The sequence below is a fragment of the Solea senegalensis genome, linkage group LG9 (assembly GCF_019176455.1).
Source record: "Solea senegalensis isolate Sse05_10M linkage group LG9, IFAPA_SoseM_1, whole genome shotgun sequence".
NCBI classification, from domain to species: Eukaryota; Metazoa; Chordata; class Actinopteri; order Pleuronectiformes; family Soleidae; genus Solea; species Solea senegalensis.
In genome coordinates, this window is record NC_058029.1 from 8,371,428 (window position 1) to 8,392,870 (window position 21,443).

At 41.8% G+C, this 21,443-nt stretch overlaps 1 protein-coding gene across 1 annotated transcript in view; it reads right to left on the minus strand.

Annotated features, from left to right (window-relative positions):
• LOC122774677 (endoprotease bli-like) overlaps nucleotides 1–21,443 on the minus strand; it is an 84,657-nt gene that overhangs the window by 44,770 nt on the left and 18,444 nt on the right. Inside the window, exons 9-10 of the mRNA XM_044034150.1 lie at nucleotides 1,745–1,855; nucleotides 1,509–1,602 (exon numbers count right to left, since the gene is read on the minus strand). Of these exons, the coding sequence (XP_043890085.1) occupies nucleotides 1,509–1,602; nucleotides 1,745–1,855 (205 nt within the window). The remainder of the gene's footprint in view (nucleotides 1–1,508; nucleotides 1,603–1,744; nucleotides 1,856–21,443) is intronic.

Here is a 21,443-nt window from a genome sequence, read left to right on the forward strand (position 1 = left end):
GAATCCAAATAAAACCAGAGTGGCTGCAGAGTTGTGTTTGCCAGAAGATGGATGAGGCAATGATCTGTTCACAGCCACCAGAATATGAAGACAAAGACACACACTGAGTGGAAGAAGGAACACTCTCACCAAAAAAAGGCTGAGGGGAATATTATCTAAATGATTCAAATAAGCATATGTACCCCTCAATCTCCGCCGCCCCACCCCCAAACCCACCCCATTCCCCCCAGTAAACACTCTCCCTGTCCCTGTTCATCACAAGCAGCACATCTGGTGTGACAATGGCACATCGCAGAGAGAGCTGCCAAGCTGCAAAAAGACTGACAGCCTGCTCCTGTTTACGGCGTGTTACCACGGCAACACATCCATCAATCACACCTCGCAGCGATGGTCTGACCCACGCTTTCTGCCAGGGAGCAGAGCCGCAAAGATGAAGCCTTTTCAATTTACATGCTGACTCTCTATCCCTTTCTCTCTCTCTTTCTCTCCCTCTCTCTCCCTCTCTCTCCCCTCCTGCTATTTCACAAGTACACACACTTACAAATGCAGATAACTCACAGTCAAATGTGCACGTAAATTAACACATACGGCACGCCACGCACACCTGCTGACACAGGCAAACATAAACACATTTGGATGCTTGCGTCCGTACTCAAGAAAACAAAATTTGTGCCCTTTCTCTGCAAATGACAGAGCACATCACAGTGGGATCCTCGCTTTTTTTCTATTCTCAGACAAAACTTGTGACACAGAAATGTGAAAACATTTCTGTATTAAATCTCTAAGCCTCCACAGTTTGCTGGCAGAAATTAAGTTTCAATTCACTTCAGGGCTTCTGTGTTGTTCAGGGCAAAAAGGAACATAGACGAGAAACACAGGCTGTTACATGAGACTCACAATTGAACCAATTAGATGAGAGAATATTTGTGTTAAGTGAAAACTGCCTTTCCTACCTTTTATGTTTTTACATTTGTTTTTCAAGTAGAGGAGAAAATGATCTCTCAACCAAGAACTTTTTGGGTTTTCCAGTGAAGCTATGTTCAGTGCTTCCCCCCAGTTTCAACTCCTTATGTTCAGCCATGAAAAACCACTTTAGACTCTTCTCATCTTACGCTCAGCAAAAGAGTAAATAACCATATATTTTTTAAATGCTACAGGACCAGTATATAGTACACATATAGGACACATTGTATATTAATCATTATATTTAGAATGTTCCATGTATAACAACCCGAAAATAAGAATTGGTGAGTTTTCATTTTTAAAACAAGTATTTTATATTGGCTGATCCTCCATACCACGATACCTGGTTCTCCTAAATGAAGTGAAGATTCCCTTGGTTGCAACATGCATCCTGACAGCCTCATTCTCTTAAGCCTTTAAACTCTTTCTTACACATTAATAATCCAGAATGGATATCAACAAATAGTGCAAAAAAACACATTTTCATTTTAAAGTCAATAAACCAAGTGATTTTGTTAAAAAAAAAAAAAAAAATTTAGCCCAACCTGAACATGCTCTAGGGTATTGATCTCATTAATCCCCCCTCGGCAAGCGTCTGATTGGATGTTCAGACTGACTCCACCTCTTGAAGAAAGGATCCTAACCAATGAAAATGGATCACATCTTTCAGACAAAGGTCAAACAATTTTCTCAGGCTTATTATAAACACAAACTACAAATAAAGAGCAAAAGTGACTAAATCAAACATATACAATAACAGAAGCAGCTGACTTTTTCTTACCTGGGGGGATTAAGTTTGACTTCTTGAGTGCATGTCCTCTGTGAAGCAACAGTGCTAAAGTGTCCAGCCTGCTGCACCATCAGCGCAGCATCCAACAATCCAAAACCATACCTGGAAAAGCAAGAGACACGCATTCTATTACACAGCATTACGCTCTATGTTCATGTGTATGATATAAAGCAAGCGGCTGCACTTATGTGAGCCGGAGGGTTTTTATGTTGGGCGGCTGAATGTGCAGAAGGAGCAGACTAAAGGGCTAATGACTCCAGCACAAGGAGGCAACAAGTCATTGACGAAAATGACGTTGTCCTCTGACACAATCACTCCATGCACTGTCCAAACCGGGGCTGAGGACTGCTGTTTGTGCTGCCTGTAATTGCGGGATTGATCCTGTACAAGGTGCCATCTCGTGGACTGAAATCAAGCCTCATCATTTATTCTTCACCACACCAATCCAGGAGCTGGGAGCACAATGGCTGCCCCTCAAGCACCGGCAGAGCAGCCTGGTGACTGTCTGACCACAGCCGATTTCATTCGCTCCACTTTATTCCTCCTGCTACACAATCTCTTCACAAACTCTTGGAATCCTGTGCTCTCATGCTTCCTCTTTGCCCTCGCTCTTCCACTGAGCTGCCTGCTATTATCACTTTGTTTCCTCTTCACATTCTCCTTTTCACACTCTCCTCCATCAAACCTAAATTTCTTGCATCAGAACTCTCCTCCGCTGCTTCAGTGATGCTGAAATCATAGTCCTCACGAGTCTCCCCTTAATTCTCTCCTCAAGTCTTTCATTTTCACACACTTTCTCTCCTTCAGCAACCTCCGATTCCAATCACAGTCTCCGACAGAGTAACGGGGCTGTAATACCCTTCATCCCTCCTCCTTTTAGGAATCCATAGGGGGTGACAAATAGCAAATTTCTGCCATTATTACCATACAAACCTTATGCCGTTAATTTGCAATAAGTGAAATTCATTATCCTAGTGACGGGGTCTCTCTCTTGCAGCAGAGAGAGACATAGATAGGAGGACAGAGACGGATGATCAATAACTCAATCTGCTGCCCTGCATGGGGCTCCATCTCCTCTGTCTCAGACTGTCAGTGTGCGTGAGGAGAGGCAGGAGCTGCAGCCCACACCGTCCTCGTCCTAACAGCACGATCAATGGGCACAATCTAATCAGCCACTATCACCACCAATGACTTTTAGCATGTAGGGCCCAGCATAATAGCATTAGGCAGCCGGGTGTGTGGGGTTTAGGTGCGCCGCTGAAGTTCAAGGTCGTTCAAGGCGTTTGTAAAAGCAGTGACGATCTGAAGCAGAGGAACCTTGCACCCCTCAGTGAGAGCTGTGCACCTATTAAATGCCATAGCTCGCACAGATTGATCGGGCTAGTCTGAGCTCCATGGCCATACACTCAGACAGACATATATCTGATAGAGAAAGCTGCAGGAAACAAGTGTAGTCAAGTCTCAACATGATGAAAATGACTGATTCCATGTCCCCTGCTGAAGCACTTTTCAAGGAGACTCCTGAGCCATCTAATCAACAGAGTAGCACATCGCTCCATTCAGAAAGAGTCAAATAGAAATGTGTCCAGAACAAAACTGGAAGACACGTCGCCACTGCAGTGGTTTATTACAATTCTGAGTAGTTTAATTACAGGATTTGTGCGCTCTTTCAAAAGAATGTGGCAGCGTCTTGAAATTGCTGCAGAAAAATGTTTAAGATTAAAACGTCTTGAAGACGAAACCCACATAGTGTAATGCATATCGAGCAATTAGTCAGAAAACACAGTCATCCAATTTTCAACTTGTTCTCTCTCCACCTCCTGCGTGGTTGGAGGGAGGCTGAGCCAAGCTGACTGCAGAGTGACAGCACATCTTCTGTCCACGCAGCACGAAGCATGCTAAATCCCCAACCCCTCGCCTCCACACATCAAAACTGCGGCCCTCACAATTTTTCCATCCACTCATACTCCTCGACAGCGAATGCCCTCGCAAACTCTTACTCCCTCTCTTTATCCGTAATGATAAAGGCCACCCCAACTCAACCCCCCCACCTATCCATGGGGCCTCTTTGTAACTGTCGAGGAACCCTTTTCACTTTTTGTTCTGCAGGTCTTCCCAGGTCCTTTCTCTGTTGATATTCACACCATCTGCCAGCAGCAGTGGAAGGTGCACGCAAACTCTCCTAGCACTGACGCATCAAGATCTCCAGGGTCGAGGTCTTTGCTTCATCTTTGCCATTAAACAACTGCAAAGCTGCAACCAAAACACATTTTGGAGAGATCTTGGGAGCTAAAGTGCGGTGGCCTCACCCCTTGTTTGCAGTGGTATGTCCTGCTAAGTCCCCCCCAAATAGAAGTGGCTGTAAAGAATCACTCAAGCCGCACTAAGCAGCTGCCTGTGAGTTAGGTCATTTTCCCAGGAGCCACAGATTGGGCACTGGCAGGACCTCAAAAAGAGGGGACACCATCTGTTCAGTGCCTGAAAAGGTTGGTGACACCTTCTGTGGTATCAACAACTTCTAATTAAGTGGCCAAGAATGCAGCAGCTCCTCTGCATGATTGGTGGGCTTGCCTTAGTTAGTTACCTCAGACAACAACATAACAGACCCTTGGTCAGTTTAATGCTTCTCGCCGTCACATCCACCCATGGATTAATTCAAAATGAACAAAGAGCGGATACAATAAATGCTTGACAACATGAGAAGCCGACAAACATATTTCATTTTGTTGTGTTTGCCCTCCTTTTGTACTACTTAATTGATTGTTTATCAGGAGAATGGAAGGCAGCATTAACCCTATGGTCAATCCCAGTGTGGTTTGTTTCTGTTATATCATGATGCAGTAATTTCATTAACAATCAGATTTAAATGAAATAACAAACACACTTAACATTGGTCTGATTTCCATCGCTCTTGCAGCCAAATCTGCTGCTCAGAAATGTTACTAATTAAGCTTATTAGGTAATTAAGATGAGGTCTTAATTATATCGGTGCCACTGGGACCTGCATGGCTCTAACCATGAAATGCTGCACCATGCTGCTCAGCTTTGTTGGATGTGATACAGATTCATCCAATTCTCTGTTTTGAATGTTTTCATGGAGGGAAGAGTTTGAAATATAATTTGTAGAAGTGTATTAGGTGAATATCCTGCTCTGACTAGAAGCACTCAGAAGCCTTCAACAGCAAAGCCTTCAAATGTCAAGTGAATTACCTCACAAAGAGTTAAAAGTTTAATGAAATATATTGCAGGGGGGAGATGAGGGGTTTGGCACAGGCATAGACTTAGTCTCAGGAGAATGGGCACCAAACGGCTCTCTCAGTCTCTACAGCCATCAGTCAAAGTAGCAGCCACCCTTTCCGTCCTCAAGGAGACTTCACTGGAAGCCACAATGATCTACATCCCATGACCTCACTCTCTGTGTCCAACTTATTTTGATTTGTAGCTCTTGTGTTATTCAAACACAAATTCAAAAGAGGATGAAATTCAGTAGAGAGCCTTTGTTGGACACAAACCAAGGTATAGTCCTTTCAGATGTTTCTGCCCTTGTAGGGAAAGAGAGAGGGAGGGGGAGAGAAAGCATGAGGACGAGTGAGGCAGCACTACAAGCTTGGCAAACGGTCTAAAGTGTTTTTATTGCTTTCACTCTGGAGAAAGCAAATACTGAACCAGGAGCCTTTGTTTGCATCTTCAAAGGGACACCTTTTTGATGCCATGTCACTAAATGTGACACAGCAAACAGAGATGCGACAATCAAAAACAAAGTCTGTTTCCACGTGTTGAGTAAATGTTATGACATCTGGCAACCGATTCCATCATGGAAGCCACATCTAGTTCAAAAGTTGAGTTTTCCACAGATAAATCTAAAAATTAAGGACGACGATTGTATATCCCTGGATTTCATGGATACATGGATTTCATGTCATGTGGCATTATTGTTGCATATGAAGCACATGGACAATGAAAAAAGCAGACTCACGACCACTCACTGTCAGCTCCTGATGGCAGTGCGTTTGACCCTCCATATGGAGACTGCAGGAGGATGACTATGAACGCTGCTGTGCAACTTTATTTTGAAATTGCACCTGCTTTTCTAACCCCCCCAGCAAAATATCAAAATTGCTGCTTGTACATGAATTATGCATTAGTGGAGGTTTGGAAGAGGACGCTGTCCCTACCCCGCCAATCTTGTTGCACAGTATGGTATGGTGAAGTAGAACAACGCACATGTGGGTGTGTGTCGGGGTCTGGGTGGGGAGCTGTACAGGCACCCCTCTGTTTGCCTGCTGCACCCCCCTGCTGGGAGACATGGCACCCCCTGCAGGAGGTGCAGCGCTCTGCTTCCCCTGTCCCTCAGGGCGAGTCGGTGTATGTCACACAAACACCCACTCGGCTCGCGTTCAGCCAACACACAGACAACATGCACACACACACACACACACACACAACAGAAATATTGTAGTACAGGCTTTCAAAGGAAAGGGATATTGTCAGTTGAGCCACATTTCACAGAAAACTAAAGTTAAAAGAGAAGCAGAGAGTGAAGAATGAGGTGACTTTGGAAAAAGTTCAGCTATGGAAGCATATTTGGAGATAAACAAATCATGTCTTGATTGAAAAACCACTGGGCCATGAAGACCTAACGTCTGGCACCAACATGAGGACTTTGTCTTCCTCAGTTCTAACCCCAGCACAAACACACACACACACATACACTCTTTCTCCTCCCCTCTAAAACACATGTATACACACCACAGGCTCTGCCACAGAGTAATTGTCTCAGCAGTAGAAAACTGGGTAATTAATTAGTCTATCTGGCTGGGGCAGAGATGTAAGGCCAGTTTAATAAAGCAATGGGAAAGATGTATGTGTGTGTACTTGTATTTGCTTCCTCTATGGGACATTTTCAGACACAAAAGGACAGACTAAAACCCCTGTCTTAAAACATGCAACATGTTTTCATTCTATCCATATATCGCGTGGATCATCAGAACCACTTTTTCACTCTCCAGCACTGCAGGACGACCTGGAGCTAATCCCATTGTGAAAATGAATCATAAGAGGCAATGCACATCCTGAACAGGTCACCAGGCTATCACAGGACACACACACACACACACCACTCACATTCACAACTATTCAACAATCTGCATGTCATTGGACTATGAGAGTAAGCTGGAGCAACTGGAGAACAAAAAAAAAACCACACACACACACACACACAGAGAACATGCAAACTCCACACAAGAAGTTCCCAGAGCTGAACTGCATTGTAAACCAAATGATCTGAGATCCAATGAATGTTTTAGTCTTAATGATGACAATACATCTTCATTGTCTTTTTAAAAAAAATACTGCCACCAATATTTTTTTTTTTTGGCTAGAATTAACACAAGATTGAACAAGGTCTCTTTGCACAATGTTTCATTGTTTCCATATTATAATTTGATGCAATTTTATACTACAGGCATTTTGAGTGAAGTATCTAATAAATCATTGTTCTGGTATCAGTCCTGAAGCTTGGGTGGCAAGGAGGGAGAGGGAGAGAGAGAGGGTGTGAGAGAGAGAGAGAGAGAGAGAGAGAGAGAGAGAGAGAGAGTGAGAGTGTGAGTTAGGATAAGCGAGTAGCTTTTCCACAGTTCGAGACAGTTTGTTAAACCCTGGGTGGGATATGGAATTTGAGAGTATTCCCCTACCTTTTTCACCACAAGCCCATGTTAGTGGTTGACAGATCTAACAACAGTATAGGAGAATACAACACACACACACACATATACACACACACACACACACACACACACACGAATACACTCACAAAGGCCAGACACCTCAGCTGAGAAAGAAAGTGGCAGGTACATCACGTCTATGGTAACAGAACAGCAGATGGAATTGGCAGGCACACACAGCACTTTGTGCTTTGACACACACACACACACACACACACACACACACACACACACACTACAAAATCACAGTGCCACAAACATGCAAGAACAAGCTGCTTTTACTTCACGGTTATAAATATCAGATCCACTGATGAGAAACACTGACATGATCTGCATGTGCACTTTAATAAGATGGTAGATTGACTGTCAATAAGTGTCAAAAGGTGCAGGTCAGCTGTAAATGGCTCCCCCCCCCATAAGAAATAAATGTGTCAGAGTGTGCATGCTAGAAGGTGTTTCTGACCTGTCTCTCCAGGGCATCACATGAGTGACGGCGGAGCTCCTGGCCCTGATAATCTATGAGATAAATCATCTTTAGTCCCTCTGTAACAGCCTGACAGACAGACAGGCCTAAGTACCTGGGAGGGTGGCAAAGGGACACTTAAAAACCTCCAGTGATGAGGTGTATTGCCATGAAGAAAACAGTTAGCTGCCCCAAGCTCTCTCCTATCCCCCTGAGTTTCTGGCTGCCATTTTGGCTGCGTCTCAAGGCGCTATTCTGGCTCTATCTCATGTCACTGTTCTGGCTGTTGTTCAATTCTCACGTTGGCTCCCGTTCAGTCTCCATTCTGGCTCTGGTTCAAGCTCCACAGTGGCTGTGGCTTTCAGGGGCTTCATTGTGGCTCTGTTTCAGCAAAGTGGCCCCTCCCCTCCATCCCCTCTTTCAGTTTTAGCACCCCAGGTAGCTGGCCTCCTGCCAGGCCTGCAGATCAGTGGGAGATCCAGGCTCATGCCTTTTGTTTGGGGTGGCATTTTGCCTTTGTTTTCCCATCTTGCCTGTAATCTAAACACCCAAAACATCGCATGCTTGACAAATCGGCCCTGAGACAAGGGAGCAGCGGAAGACAAACGGCTGGAAGCGGTTCAACCCCAGGCAGGACTGATGGTGTCCGACTGGGTTTGACCTCCCAAAGGTTAAAGACACGTTCACTTACAAAGCAATCAATTACCCAGGATGTGTGGGCGCTTTTAACCAACCTCCCCTCCTGCCTCGCACACAGCCAGCATTATTGATGAGGGTCCCAGTGAACAGCACACTCCAGCCTGGAGTGTGTATTACATTTCACATTTGAAATAAATCTCCGATTCCTGGTGTTAGTGCCTCCCTGAACCACACTCTTTATATCGTCTTTCTCAACTCCTTCTCCACCTCTTATCTCACCCTCCCTCTCTCCCTCCCTTCCTTGCCTCTGCAGGTTGTTGTAGCAGGTTTATTCTGGTAGTTGGGCTCTGTGGGCCCCGGCAGCCCCCTCAGCTGTTCCACTGGGTTTGTAATTACCATTTCATTAAGAATGACAGTTTCGGGGGTTGAAGCACCATTTCATCCGGGTCTCGTGGGGAAGGCGCTTGCCAAATTTCCAGTATGAGTGGCAATTATCTCTCTTCGTGTCTGCAATTCACCATTTTGTACTTAGTGGCTTGACAACGGCTAAGAACATTTAGTTGGATTAATAATTGTTCTGGGATATTTACACTGTAGCCCTCTCTAGCTGAGCTCTATGAACATACTGATATGAGCTATCAGAACAGATAGAAACAGAGTAGGGGAACACTACAGGGACAAGTACAACACTTCTTCTTTGAGTAAACAGTGTTGCAGGATTGGTATTTCGATATGAAGTCCATAATACTGCATACGAAATCAGGCATTTGATCCCTTTGGTGTTTAAATCAAGTTCTATTTATTTCATATGTAGGCTTATTTTGGTGCCTCAGTCTCCATCAGTGTAGTATATTTTTATTTTAAGCCTCATATACATATATATATATACATATATATACATATATGTATATATATATATATATATATGTGTATATATATATATATATGTACATATATATATATACAGTATTTCTCTTACTAACAGACTGAAAAGAAAACACAACATGCTCAGTAAAAATGTATCTGTATGACCGACCTTGGTTCTCTTTAAAAGCAAACATTTTTATCGTTCTGGTTTGTCTCTTAATGTGCAGCAGGTGTATTCTGATGTGTGTGTTCATATAAGGATAGCTTTAGATAATAAAAAATACTGTAAAAGTCACATGAGTATATTTTTCCACTTTTTGACTGTGACTTTTAAATTATTCCATTACAAAAACCAATGTAAATGTTCAGCAGTCTGTAAATATTTTTAAGTATAAAATGACATCTCACCTCTTCCCAGTCTTTGTGGCACAGTTCTGAATCAAAAAAGAATGTCTACTCTCTGGTATGAATTTCCCTTCACCACAGCATAATATCTGAAGATTCTGCGGTTAAGTCGAAGAGATCACTTCAGAGCCAGTTTGAACAAGAGACGTTATATTAACCAATAATTACCTTTCACTGACATGGCTGCGCAATCAGGGTATTGTTTTCAACTGTGTGTGTGTGTAAGTATGTGTGTGTGTAAGCTGATCAGTCAAGTTTGAGGTCAAAAATCCTATCCATGAAAATACCTCCATGAACAATAGGGCTAGCGAGACAACCTAAAGGTTCTACTGATGTTCTTAAAAAGGTCTTATAATGTGAAAAAGAATCATAGTGAGTCATCATATGAAGTCAAAAAATGATCTGATGTAAACTCAACTTTAGCCACCAATATGAATAGAAGCGCATGATTAAAGACACAATCATCTGGATTAACCGGATCATTTGTCATTACATGGTATGATGGACAACATGATGAAAGAGTTATCAAATGGCATTATTACAATATAACAAGAACTTTGCACATCCACTACTTAAGACAGGTGTGTAAAGAAAAAAAAGTAGTAAGGAGACTCTAGCACAAGGTCTGAACTTAACCTATCATTACAAAATACAAATGTGGTCAGTGCATCATGTGAAGGGTATTCCACGCCAGTGTATTGCTTTTAACTCGTCAAATCGGAAAAAAACTATCTATACTTCCTGTTTACGCCTCTGCCATTTTCTTGTTTTTAAATGAGAGAACCAAAAATGTCACGCATCCATTATGTTGACTTATACAGACATGCATCACACGATGTCAATAATGCAAGTGACGGCTGCAGCTCTTTAATTGCACGTTTGTGCTGAATGATGGGTTACTTAATTCTTACACATTCCACACAACTGCTTTCCACGCCGGCACAGGAACGGAGAAGCAGCGGAGGAAATTCTGTGACCATATGGAGAGGGAGGCAGAGCCAACGCTGAGTGATTGGGAGCTTCCCACCTTCTCCCTGCACCTGACTGTTATACTGTACTAAAACTGCAGACAGGCAGCTCCACCACTAATGAAACACATGCCACACTCACCGCAAGCCACATGCAACCGCATAGACGTGAGATGTGATAAGATTTAATTTAGCCTCCTTGACACTAAAGAAAGTCTCCCATGGACTGTTGTCGGAAATTAGCATTTCGCTACACACACACACACTGAAAACAATGCATGCGGTCGTGAGACATAATTGTACGTTGCAGCACCGTGTTGAAGTTGTGTCTACGAAAATTAAAAACAAGACTAAAAGATTCTCTCACAGCTTAAATTAACACATGATCTAAATACCCAAACACAAACCCACACACAGACTAATGCATGGTTTCACATGGAGTCTGCTCTGTATAAAGTGTGTTGACAGTCCTGTCAGCTCACATTTACACCAGCAGGCTCCCTGTTGTCCTGTGAATGGGTGCTCCTCCTTCATCTCTCTCATCACTTTGTCAAATCACCTGTTCTCTGCTGAGTTGGTGGTAAGGAAGTAAGTGGACAGTGCCACAAACGACCCGACACAAGCGTTTGTGGTCAGTGATGAGGTAACACCAAACATGCTGCACCTGCGGGTCCTTTTAAACTATATTGCCTCAATAGCTTTAATGGATATTTGAGTAAGAATTTCCCATCCTCACACAAATTAAAGATTTAACGACATGCTATAGGTCCATGGTTCCCAACCTGGGGTCTGAGCGCCAGAGATCACATGGGCACATAGGCAATACCTCAAGAGTTACCTTGGTTTTGATTTTACCGAAGCACAGGACAATTTTCATCCTTGTACACTGAGAATAGGAACAAAATCTTGCTGTTTATTTTTGCAATTATTCGCTTTATTCTTTTAGTCTATGTGTGTGGACAGGGGTTTGGGTTAAAGGGGCCTGGTTGGTCTTGAAGCCACTGCTATATATATACATATATATATATATACGTTTTAAAGAGTTAAATGTGTCCTGGTGATGTGTTATATAAAAAGTCAGTTGATCACTGAATTTATCTGGGTTGGGGTATCGCTTCAAACATTCTGTTCTGTTTAGTGGAGGAGAGTGCACTGCTCAAGTATTAAGTAACAAAGCCTTATTTAAGAAAATCATCTAATGATTTCAAATGATCTCATTGGGCAGAAACAAAAAAAGGGTTCATGAATTGGACTGGAATGTTGCGTATTTTATAGGCATTTTAATCTGCATGCTGGATGGAAGTCCAACTGAAAATTCATTCATTTACTCATAGTTTATATAATGGTTTGTTTATAATCTATTCTCACGAGTGATGTGATTTACACTAAACGCAGCGTAACACATTTGTCCAAAAGTGTTCCAACCTACGCGACAAAGTCACAACATCCAGTTTTGTCCGTTCCGTTCTGATTCTAACTCGTCAGCTATGACATATGTAAATTCCTGATATGTCTAATTGGCTGAACGGTGGAACAACAACGACCGAAGGATTAAGATTCGCCACATGGTCACGGGACAACAGTTTGGCAGAAAGTTACAGTCTTTATAATGAAGCATTGCCAAGGTCACGCCCTGTGACAGAAACTCAAAATCTCCGACATGTTTATATGGCTCGGATCAAATTTGAAGCTGATTGCATTGAATCTCTTGGAGCAGTTTGTGAAAGTACACCATGTGCAAATGACCAAATACCCACTAGATTCGAAATGGCCAACTTCCTGTTGGGTTTAGCTCAAAGAGGCTTTTTTTGGACGTCTGGATATGATCTATATTTGTCAGCATTTAACGTAACTTAGTCCAGGCAGTGCAGTATAATGGTTTATATTTATATACCTTCATTTAAAAACCCCAGGTTTGGTCTTACAAACACTGACACTAAAGATTTCTGTTACCTAAATGTATATGTATGCAAATGTAAAGCTCCAGACATGAACACAAAGCACTGCAATACTGAGAGAAAGAGTGTTACAAAGGATGAGTTGTGTGGAGTTCATAGTCTCAGATCAGCATTGGATGAACTCATTTGTCAATGGTTTTATTTTTCAAAGTTATAAAATAAATAAATAAATAAAAGGCAACTGTATTACCGAAATAAATAAATAAAAAAGGTGAATAAAGCAATGCTGATTCACAAATCTCCCCACTTCAGCTCCACCCAAACAGTTCCCTCATCCAGGACTGGGTTTGTGTTTTGTGTTTTTTTAGGGGGGATGGGGGGGGCGGGCTGGCTGAACCCTGACCCTGGACTAATGAGAGCGATAACGAGGATTAAAAGGGGGTGACTGGAAGGTGTTTGACAGTGGGGTTTAAACAATTACACTGGGCTGCCAACATGCCTTTCTTCATGACTCAGGAAATTACAGTCTGCCTCTTTCTCACCCTCAACACTCATTCAGTCAGTACACAAAAGAAAGGGCTTATGGAAAATAATAAATTATCTCGGGGCCACGTTAACTTGGATGTAAATCGCCAGGCAATTATGTTTTAATAGCCCTTTAAGAGAATGAGTAATTGGGTTGACACTACTGGGGTTGATCAAGCTCACCCATCTCACTCCCTTTGTGCCCACTGGAAGTGAGCTCTGCGTCTGTGTGCCGGTCAGTGTGCCGACAGACTGTAGTTAGACAGTGAAACACAAGAAACAGTCACATCAAGGAAGGAAAGTGATGAGGGTTTTTGGTGTTTGGTCTGCTGCTGTGGTCATTTGTACTTTGCTTTGTCTGTTGGTGCTTACATTTAAACCAAACTTAAAATAGAGGCAAAGGTCATTCATAGGTGGAGCTGTCCTGTCCAGACCACGATGCCATTCTATCTTGACCTGGATCTATAACAAATAAATCATTGAGCATTATTAAATTATGTTTCTACCTTAACATTGTGCAGCTTTTGCTGGTTTTGAGATCTGGGAAATGAAAAAAAGTTCATCAATCAAAATCAATCAATTTATCAAAAGTTGTGTGTGCCATAACTACAATTGAAATCTATATAGTTCAAACTGTTTATGAATAAAAACACAAGTGACAAAAATGCCTCCTTGGCCATTGTGCGCTTACTTCTGAGATGGTCCCTAACAATAGTAGAACTTATTTTTAGTAGGTTTATATGCTATTATTCATTGAATACGATTAATATAGGAGTATTAATAGTTAAATAAATAGTTTTTGATGTATAAAGAAGGTTTTTATTACATAATATATGCATGGCCAAAATCCCTGGATAGGATATCTGCCTCCATTACATTATGTTTATGAAAAGGATAGTTACTGCTAGGTGGTAAAATATCATATTGATGCACAAATGACAAATTAACATCTATTAAAAGTGGTAAAAGATTATAATCAGACTGTATCAGAAGATGTACAAGGTTGTGGGTTAGGGTTATACGTGATACTGGTAACATCAGATGTAAAATGTAATATCGAACCATCGCTTGTACTAATAATGTGTCTAAAACATCGACACATCCGTGCACAGGACCCTGACCAGCTCCTTATAAACTCTGACCGTTGGCCCGGAGTATGACCTGATGATGATCAGCGTGTGTCTTCATTTGGGGAGGTGAGGAGGAGGAGGAGGAGGAGGAGGGCTGAAGAACCACCAAATGAGATCAACACAGACAGCAGGGTAAGAAAGAAAAGGGAAAGAAAAAAAAAATAAAATAAAATAAGAAGTGATAGATATCTGAGGCTAGACACAGACAGACACAGGAGGAAATAATCAAAATCTTCGGCAGGATGTCAGACCTTACTGCAATGTACAAGCGAATGGTGGGATAAACCTATATTTATCTCCTCTTACTTTCATCTCAGAAGGGAGACAAACGGGGTAAGAAATTGATCAGATGAGCATCTGTTAGACTTGGCAACAGTCACGAGTCTACAGAGACAGTTTTTAAACCCCATTTTTCAATCTTATCTCCATTACTGTCAGCGCACTACAAGCTCTGTCAATAAGGACTGTTCCACAGAAAAGGAGGGAAAAAGAGAGCTGCGTATGCAAATGTGAGGCGATTGGACCTCAGTTTATCATCCTGTTTCCTTTAAGAAAGAGCTTCTCTCTCAGTCCCAGTCACAGGAAGTGCTTCAAGTGGACATTAGGCAAAAAGGTAAAATAACTTGTCTATAGCTCATTCACTATCCTTACGTTGTGCTCTTCGAATTATAATAACAATAAGAATTCAGTAGTTTGATGCTGCTTCCAGGGTCAGGCTGCCAGCAAATCAGATTTTTTTGTCTATACTATTCATTTCAAGTGATCTAATCATATTTCTGTGTCCAGACATAAGCAAAAAGCAACCTATCTGCACGGGTTGCTTTATCCATTTTCGGTGCGCGTCTTTCAAACACAGATGCGGGACAAATCAAGGTGCATTATCTCACTCTCCAAACAATCGCCTCGTCATGACGCTGTGCAGAGTATATTGTTATTTTCTTTGTTGTAATCACTGTGCAGTGAGGGATGTCGCCAGTTTCGACATTGATGTTGTGTGTTTCATTAAAAGTGATGCAAAAAGACAATGTGAAATCTGATTTGAGAGGCCAGAGCTTTCAGACCTGAGCCAGATCAGTAGAAATCTGATTTAAATTACATTCTACATCTGATTTAAGAAATACATGATTTCATGTTTTGTTTTTTTTTGTAGTTAATGACAGTAAAACCTATCTAGATAAAACTCATAATAGGTGTTAAATCTGATTTGTTTTTGGCAGTCTGAACAAGGCCTAAGAATGAGCATCAGTTGTCCAATTTATGGTTTAGTAGGGTAAAGATTTAGACCAATAGTTGGCTCTCATACTCTATACTCTATACTCTATATATAAGTTAACTAGGCTTTTATTAATGAATGTGCTGATAATTCTTTTGATTAAACAATTGGTTGGATTGTATTAGATTTCGAGCAAGGAATTTAAAACCTAAACATCTCTAATTTTCTTTCAAGACAAAATACAAAATCCGTCAAGCCTAAAAATATTAATCACATTTGGAAAGCTATGACCCAAAAATTTTTGAAAGACCCTTAAACATTAAAAATAATCATTTATTTTGCTTTTAAAACAACATAAAACCTATTTTTTATGTTATCAACCTACATACAGCTTCATATAGGTTAAAAAATAAAGGGTTTACATGTAAAGAAGCTTCAGAAACACACGGTTGTTGTGTTGGTGTGGTCATATTGTTGTATGTTACAGGGAAAAGATCATTAATTTCAGAGAATTGTACGTTGAATACTACGTCTATCACAACTGAGAAATCGTATTTGTGATGCTCGATGTGAACAGTGTCGCAGTGTCGACTCAGTGGCTGGGAAAAATCCCTGCGTTTCAATTGTGAACAGGAATATAAGCATCTTTGGCCGAGTAAATGAAAAACGATGATGTTATATTTGCTATTGTTATTTAGATTCAATAGATTGCATCATGAAAAGTCTTATTGTCTGCTGCTGATGTGCTGATGTGTCCTCAGAGAGGGACATCCATCACATCAGAGGTGAATGGCGGTGACAGGACCGTCCTGATAAGACCATATTGCTCACAAGTCTTGTACATGCGCTCTGGGGGCACCTGATGACGTGGCTCTGTATCTTTCTGTATCCTCTCTGCTCTTCACTGAGATCCTCTACATTCCCTCTTGAGTCACCCATGTCGCTCGGGGACAAGGAGAACGCGGCGGCTTTCCTGGATCAAAAATTTACGAGCAATTAAAAGTCGGCCGACGCCCGGCATTCATCAGCCCCGCGTCCTGCTGCCAGGCTGGGTGAGGGGGACTCGCCGTAAACCACAGGCTATATACTTTTATATCTGTTTTCCCTCCAAAGAGGGAAGGTTATGACAAAATTATGTTTTACTATGCCTGGTTTCTAGAGCGATGTAGACATCTTTCATGGAACAGGCTTGTTGGAGGTCAGAGCCCCCGGAAGAGAAATATATGGATAAGAGCACGTGTTGTGTTTATGTTGGGCGATTTTTTTTTCTTTCTTTTCTTACCACAGACAGAAGCCTTTAACACAATAGGAATAACATAGTATCAGCTCCTCTGGTCGATCAGTTACAGAGGGAAAATGACCTAATTACTCTGTTGTTTATTACTGCAGAGCTCTGATTTATTTCCCCGCGCTGGTGTAATTTCGGCACTGCAACACTTAGTCTATCTCTTCAATAACAGCAGCAGGACACATTTTTTGTTGTATTCAAACACACATACACACACAACGCACTTGTGCACAATGATCCAGTGCAACACACCTAATACACAAAAAAACACGCAAACCCTCATACATCAACAAAGTCACTCTTTCACTTCTCCTGGCTCCTCGCGACAGGCACAGCCTCATTTGCATCCTTAATTGTGTTGTAATGTACTTTTAATTTGAAAATGGAGGCAATTAATTATTTTGATATGGAACAAAATGCTGCAAATGTAAACATTCTAATAGTTCTCTGTGAACGGTGGATCATTTTTCAAAAGAGGGATTGAATCTTATCTCATTTTTTAATGCCATACCAGTTTTTTTTCCACCACTCACGCATTCTCCTTGATATTCACTTTGTCTTTGTGGCGAGGGCACCGTCTCTTTGATCTATTCCACAACTGTTATTTTCCATCTAAATCTCCCACAGGATAATTACTGTAGTTTCACCTACGCTATCAGAGGAGATTAAATGAAATTAAGCCTGTTTGGACACTCCGCTCCTGCTACCGTACGCCATCCCTCGGCTGCTAAGGTGCCAACACCACACTCTCCACTTTCAATTTCTGGGTCAGAGAGGCTTCAATTGGAGATGTGAATCGCAGATTAATTTTTCTCTCTCTCTCTCTCTCTCTCTCTCTCTCTCTCTCTCTCTCTCTCTCTCTCTGTCGACCATGTGATCAATAGGAGTCGGCGTTCAAAGGATGCAGAGCAGTGCCGCAGGAGAGGAGAGGAAGGGGAGAAAAGAGGGGGATCCATTTGTACAAGCGCAGGAAAAAAAATCTGACACTTTCACTCCCTCAACCTGATAAACATACCACCATTGAGGACCAGGATGGATGTGTGTTATTTTTTCCCCCAACTTTTTTCACCCATCTCCAGTGCTTTTCCTGCCTCATTCCTTTCTCTCCTCTCTCTCTCTCTCTCGCACTCACAAATTTTCCATCCTCATATCTTTATCCCCCACCCAACCACTACTCCTCACCCCTATTGATTTCACTCTCTCTTCCTTCTGATTCCCTGAGGGTGCTGGGAGCTCGCTGACATCACAGCCGGTGCTTGCAACAGCCTATAAATTATGAGTGACAAGTCTTTGCGCCAATAAAAGCACCACCATATTTCATGCACAGTAAATCTGATTGCAGATTGCTCTGGCGTGTGGTGGCTGACATGTTTATTGTTGTCATGGTGCTGGGAGCAGAGGGTGGCGGTGGGGGGAGAGGGGTTGCACCACAACATCAGAGTTTTCTAAAGCTCCCAGTCTATATAGAGAGGTCAAACAGATGGGAACTCTGGGATGTGGGCGACCCTGTCCACCCACCAAACAAGCTCTTAAATCTCCAAAGACGCACTCCCACATACGCACGCATACGTCGATATATACATGCGCATGGATACAACTCACAGCAGATCTAGAAAGAAGCTTCACTTTTCCTCAGCTATCACCCGGGACCTCCAGTCACTGCTGTTATACTTCAACCACCTGTCAATGTGCACATTACATTTTAACTTCACTGTGGAGCACAGACTGTGTCACATCATTAACAAAACATACACAGCACACACTGTATAGACTACAACAAATAATCGACGTGTGTGTAGGATTTGTGTATTTTCTTGTATTCTTACATTCATTTGGTTTCTTAATCTGCAGATTCAGCCTGTGCAACTGAACAAAAACAATCTTGTGTGTAATTGTGTTACTGTCTTGTATTATCTGTGTCGTTTTGAATAAAAAAAAGTCCACAGTTTTAATGACAGCGTTGTAGCATAAAAATGTACTTAAATACAGTACTTCACTGCAATTTAAGGTTTACTTGAATAGTTCCACTTTAAGCTATACTTTTCACTTCAATAAAGGCACTTGTACTTAAGATTAAACAACCCCACACGAGCAAGACCGAAGGCCATTGTGCTGAAGTGGATAGAGAGTGGGCACTTATATTACATTTTGCTTAGTGCTTACCTCTGTACAGCCGCTTTCACTTTACTATATTATGATATGCTATTGAGTAGAAGTTACATTTGATTCATTAGTCTCAAAATACAGTATGTGTCAATAATAACACCTTTTTTTTTGGTTTACCAATTAAGTTATAGGGACTCTGCTTCTCAGTTTACCACCGCTCAGTTTTTTTTATTATTTTGTTCCAAATAAACTGCCAGAAACCTTAAATTGATGTCTTACCATGTGCTGGTGGACAAAATACCATTAACTCACCATAGTGGAAATAGAGTTTAAGGCAGAAAAATGCTCTTTTTTTTAAACCAGAAAATATTTAACCATTGACCACCGGCAAATAAAACCTCAAAGTACTAAATAACAGGCTGCTCATTCTTGGATCTGCCTGTCTGATTTTGTGAGGTACCACATACACACACAAACACACACACTGTTTTTGTCTTCTTCACGGATCAACTAAGCATTATTATCTTCAATTTGCTGAAACATGGATCCCCTCATTACAGATATCATATCTAATCTTTAATGTTTTGTAACAACCTCGTTGATCGTAAGTGACCCTGCGCTTATTGCTTTGTCTCGTCCATCCGTCCTCGCCCTTGCAATAAACCATTCTTCATAATTAGCGTGGCCACTGCAGTATGATCAGGGCATTACAAGTCCTCTGCCACAGCGCCTAAATGGACAGATTTCAACAGACACCCGCTGGTGTGATCGGCATCATTATATTTTAATTAATCCATTCTTCTCACAGCAACACAGTAATTACAATCTATTTTATGATGCGGCATGCTGCGAAAGAGGGGACGGAGGAAGAGAAATGGCAAAAGCAGCGAGAGGGAAGTAATACTGAGAAAGTGGAGAAGAAGGGGGAGAGGAAGGACGGGAGGAGAAACTTCAAAGAGAGGAGTGAGGACACGGAGTCAGAGCCAGGATGAAGGGAGGGAATTTTTCGAGGTGAGTGAGACAGAGAGCAGTGGTAAAACACCACAAACGCTGTGACTGATTACCAATATGTCATCGTTCGGCTGACATTGTAAAAGCATTGTAAAAGCGTTTATACGATGTCTGGAGGAGTGCGAGTCCCTCTCTCTCTCTCTCTCTCTCTCTCTCTCTCTCTCTCTCTCTCTCTCTCTCTCTCACTCCCCCCTCTCTCCCCTCTCCGTCTCTCTCTCTCAGATTCATGCTTCATACAGTGAGAGTGAGGAGAAGCACCATTTCCTCCAGCCTCACTGTGTATAAATCAGAGCAGGTACAGACACTCAGACACACTGTGGGTGTGATAATAACATTAGAGGATTACAATGACACTCCTCCCTGGACAAGATCACCTGTCTCAACTGTCATAAAACAGACTGCTGCTTTTTCTGGTTGAAGCACTTTATATGAGAAGAGTGTGTGTGTGTGTGTGTGTGTGCACGTGTGCGCCTAGTAGAGCTGTGTATGTGTGAAGGTGGAAATGAGAGCAGTGAATAGGTAGACAGTGGCAGATCATCACAGACTGTTTACCTGTGTAAACTTGTTATATGTCGCACCTGATTCCTGCAGCGTTATTCATATACGTTACTCACAGTTCATTTGAGCTTATTTTACTGTGGGAACAAGAAATTTAACAGCTTTGTGTTACAAAACATAAACATTAGCATGGTTCAAACGTGCTTCTATTTGATTTGCCTTTAAATCGTCTCATATAGGGATAATTACTGTGATTATACTGTCCATAACCACAGCCACCGTATCCCCATTATGTCCGTGTAGAAAAGGATAAAGGAAAATGTAATAAAACTATCCACACTATTATAGGAAGGAGTTACCGGAGTAACTTCTTCACTGTTTCTGCTCCAGTCAAATGTGCCGTTAACCTTTCTAACATCAGAATACGACAGCATAAAAACAACACATGACACAGGCAACTTTTAAAAGCGATACTACAGTATAGGGTGCGATCCAATTTGCCATATAAATGTACTACTCAATGAAATGAAAATGTAATAAATGAGTGCAATTTTATATTGTGTAAAACCATCTGGTTATCTTAGCTTTGCACAAAGTCTGTCAAAGGGGAGAGGCTGGCTTCTTTACACTGGGTTATGTACCTCACTCTTGGATGGTAGCAGTAAACGACCGTAGCTCAGTGGTAGAGTGAGTCGTCTTTCAACTCAAAGGTTGTGGGTTTGATTCCCAAGAAAAAAATGGCTGTGCCAGCAGTGTGTGAATGAGTATGAGAGATGAGTGATAGAAAATGAGCTGCATATAGTTGCATGAAAGTAAAGGTGAATGGCAAAACTGCAGTGTAAAGCAGCTTTGAGTGGTCATCAAGACCGGAAACGTGCTATATAAATAGAGACCATTTTAGAGTGATTAATCGACAACTATTCGGTTTGAAGCTTTTTTCATGATTAAAACAAGAC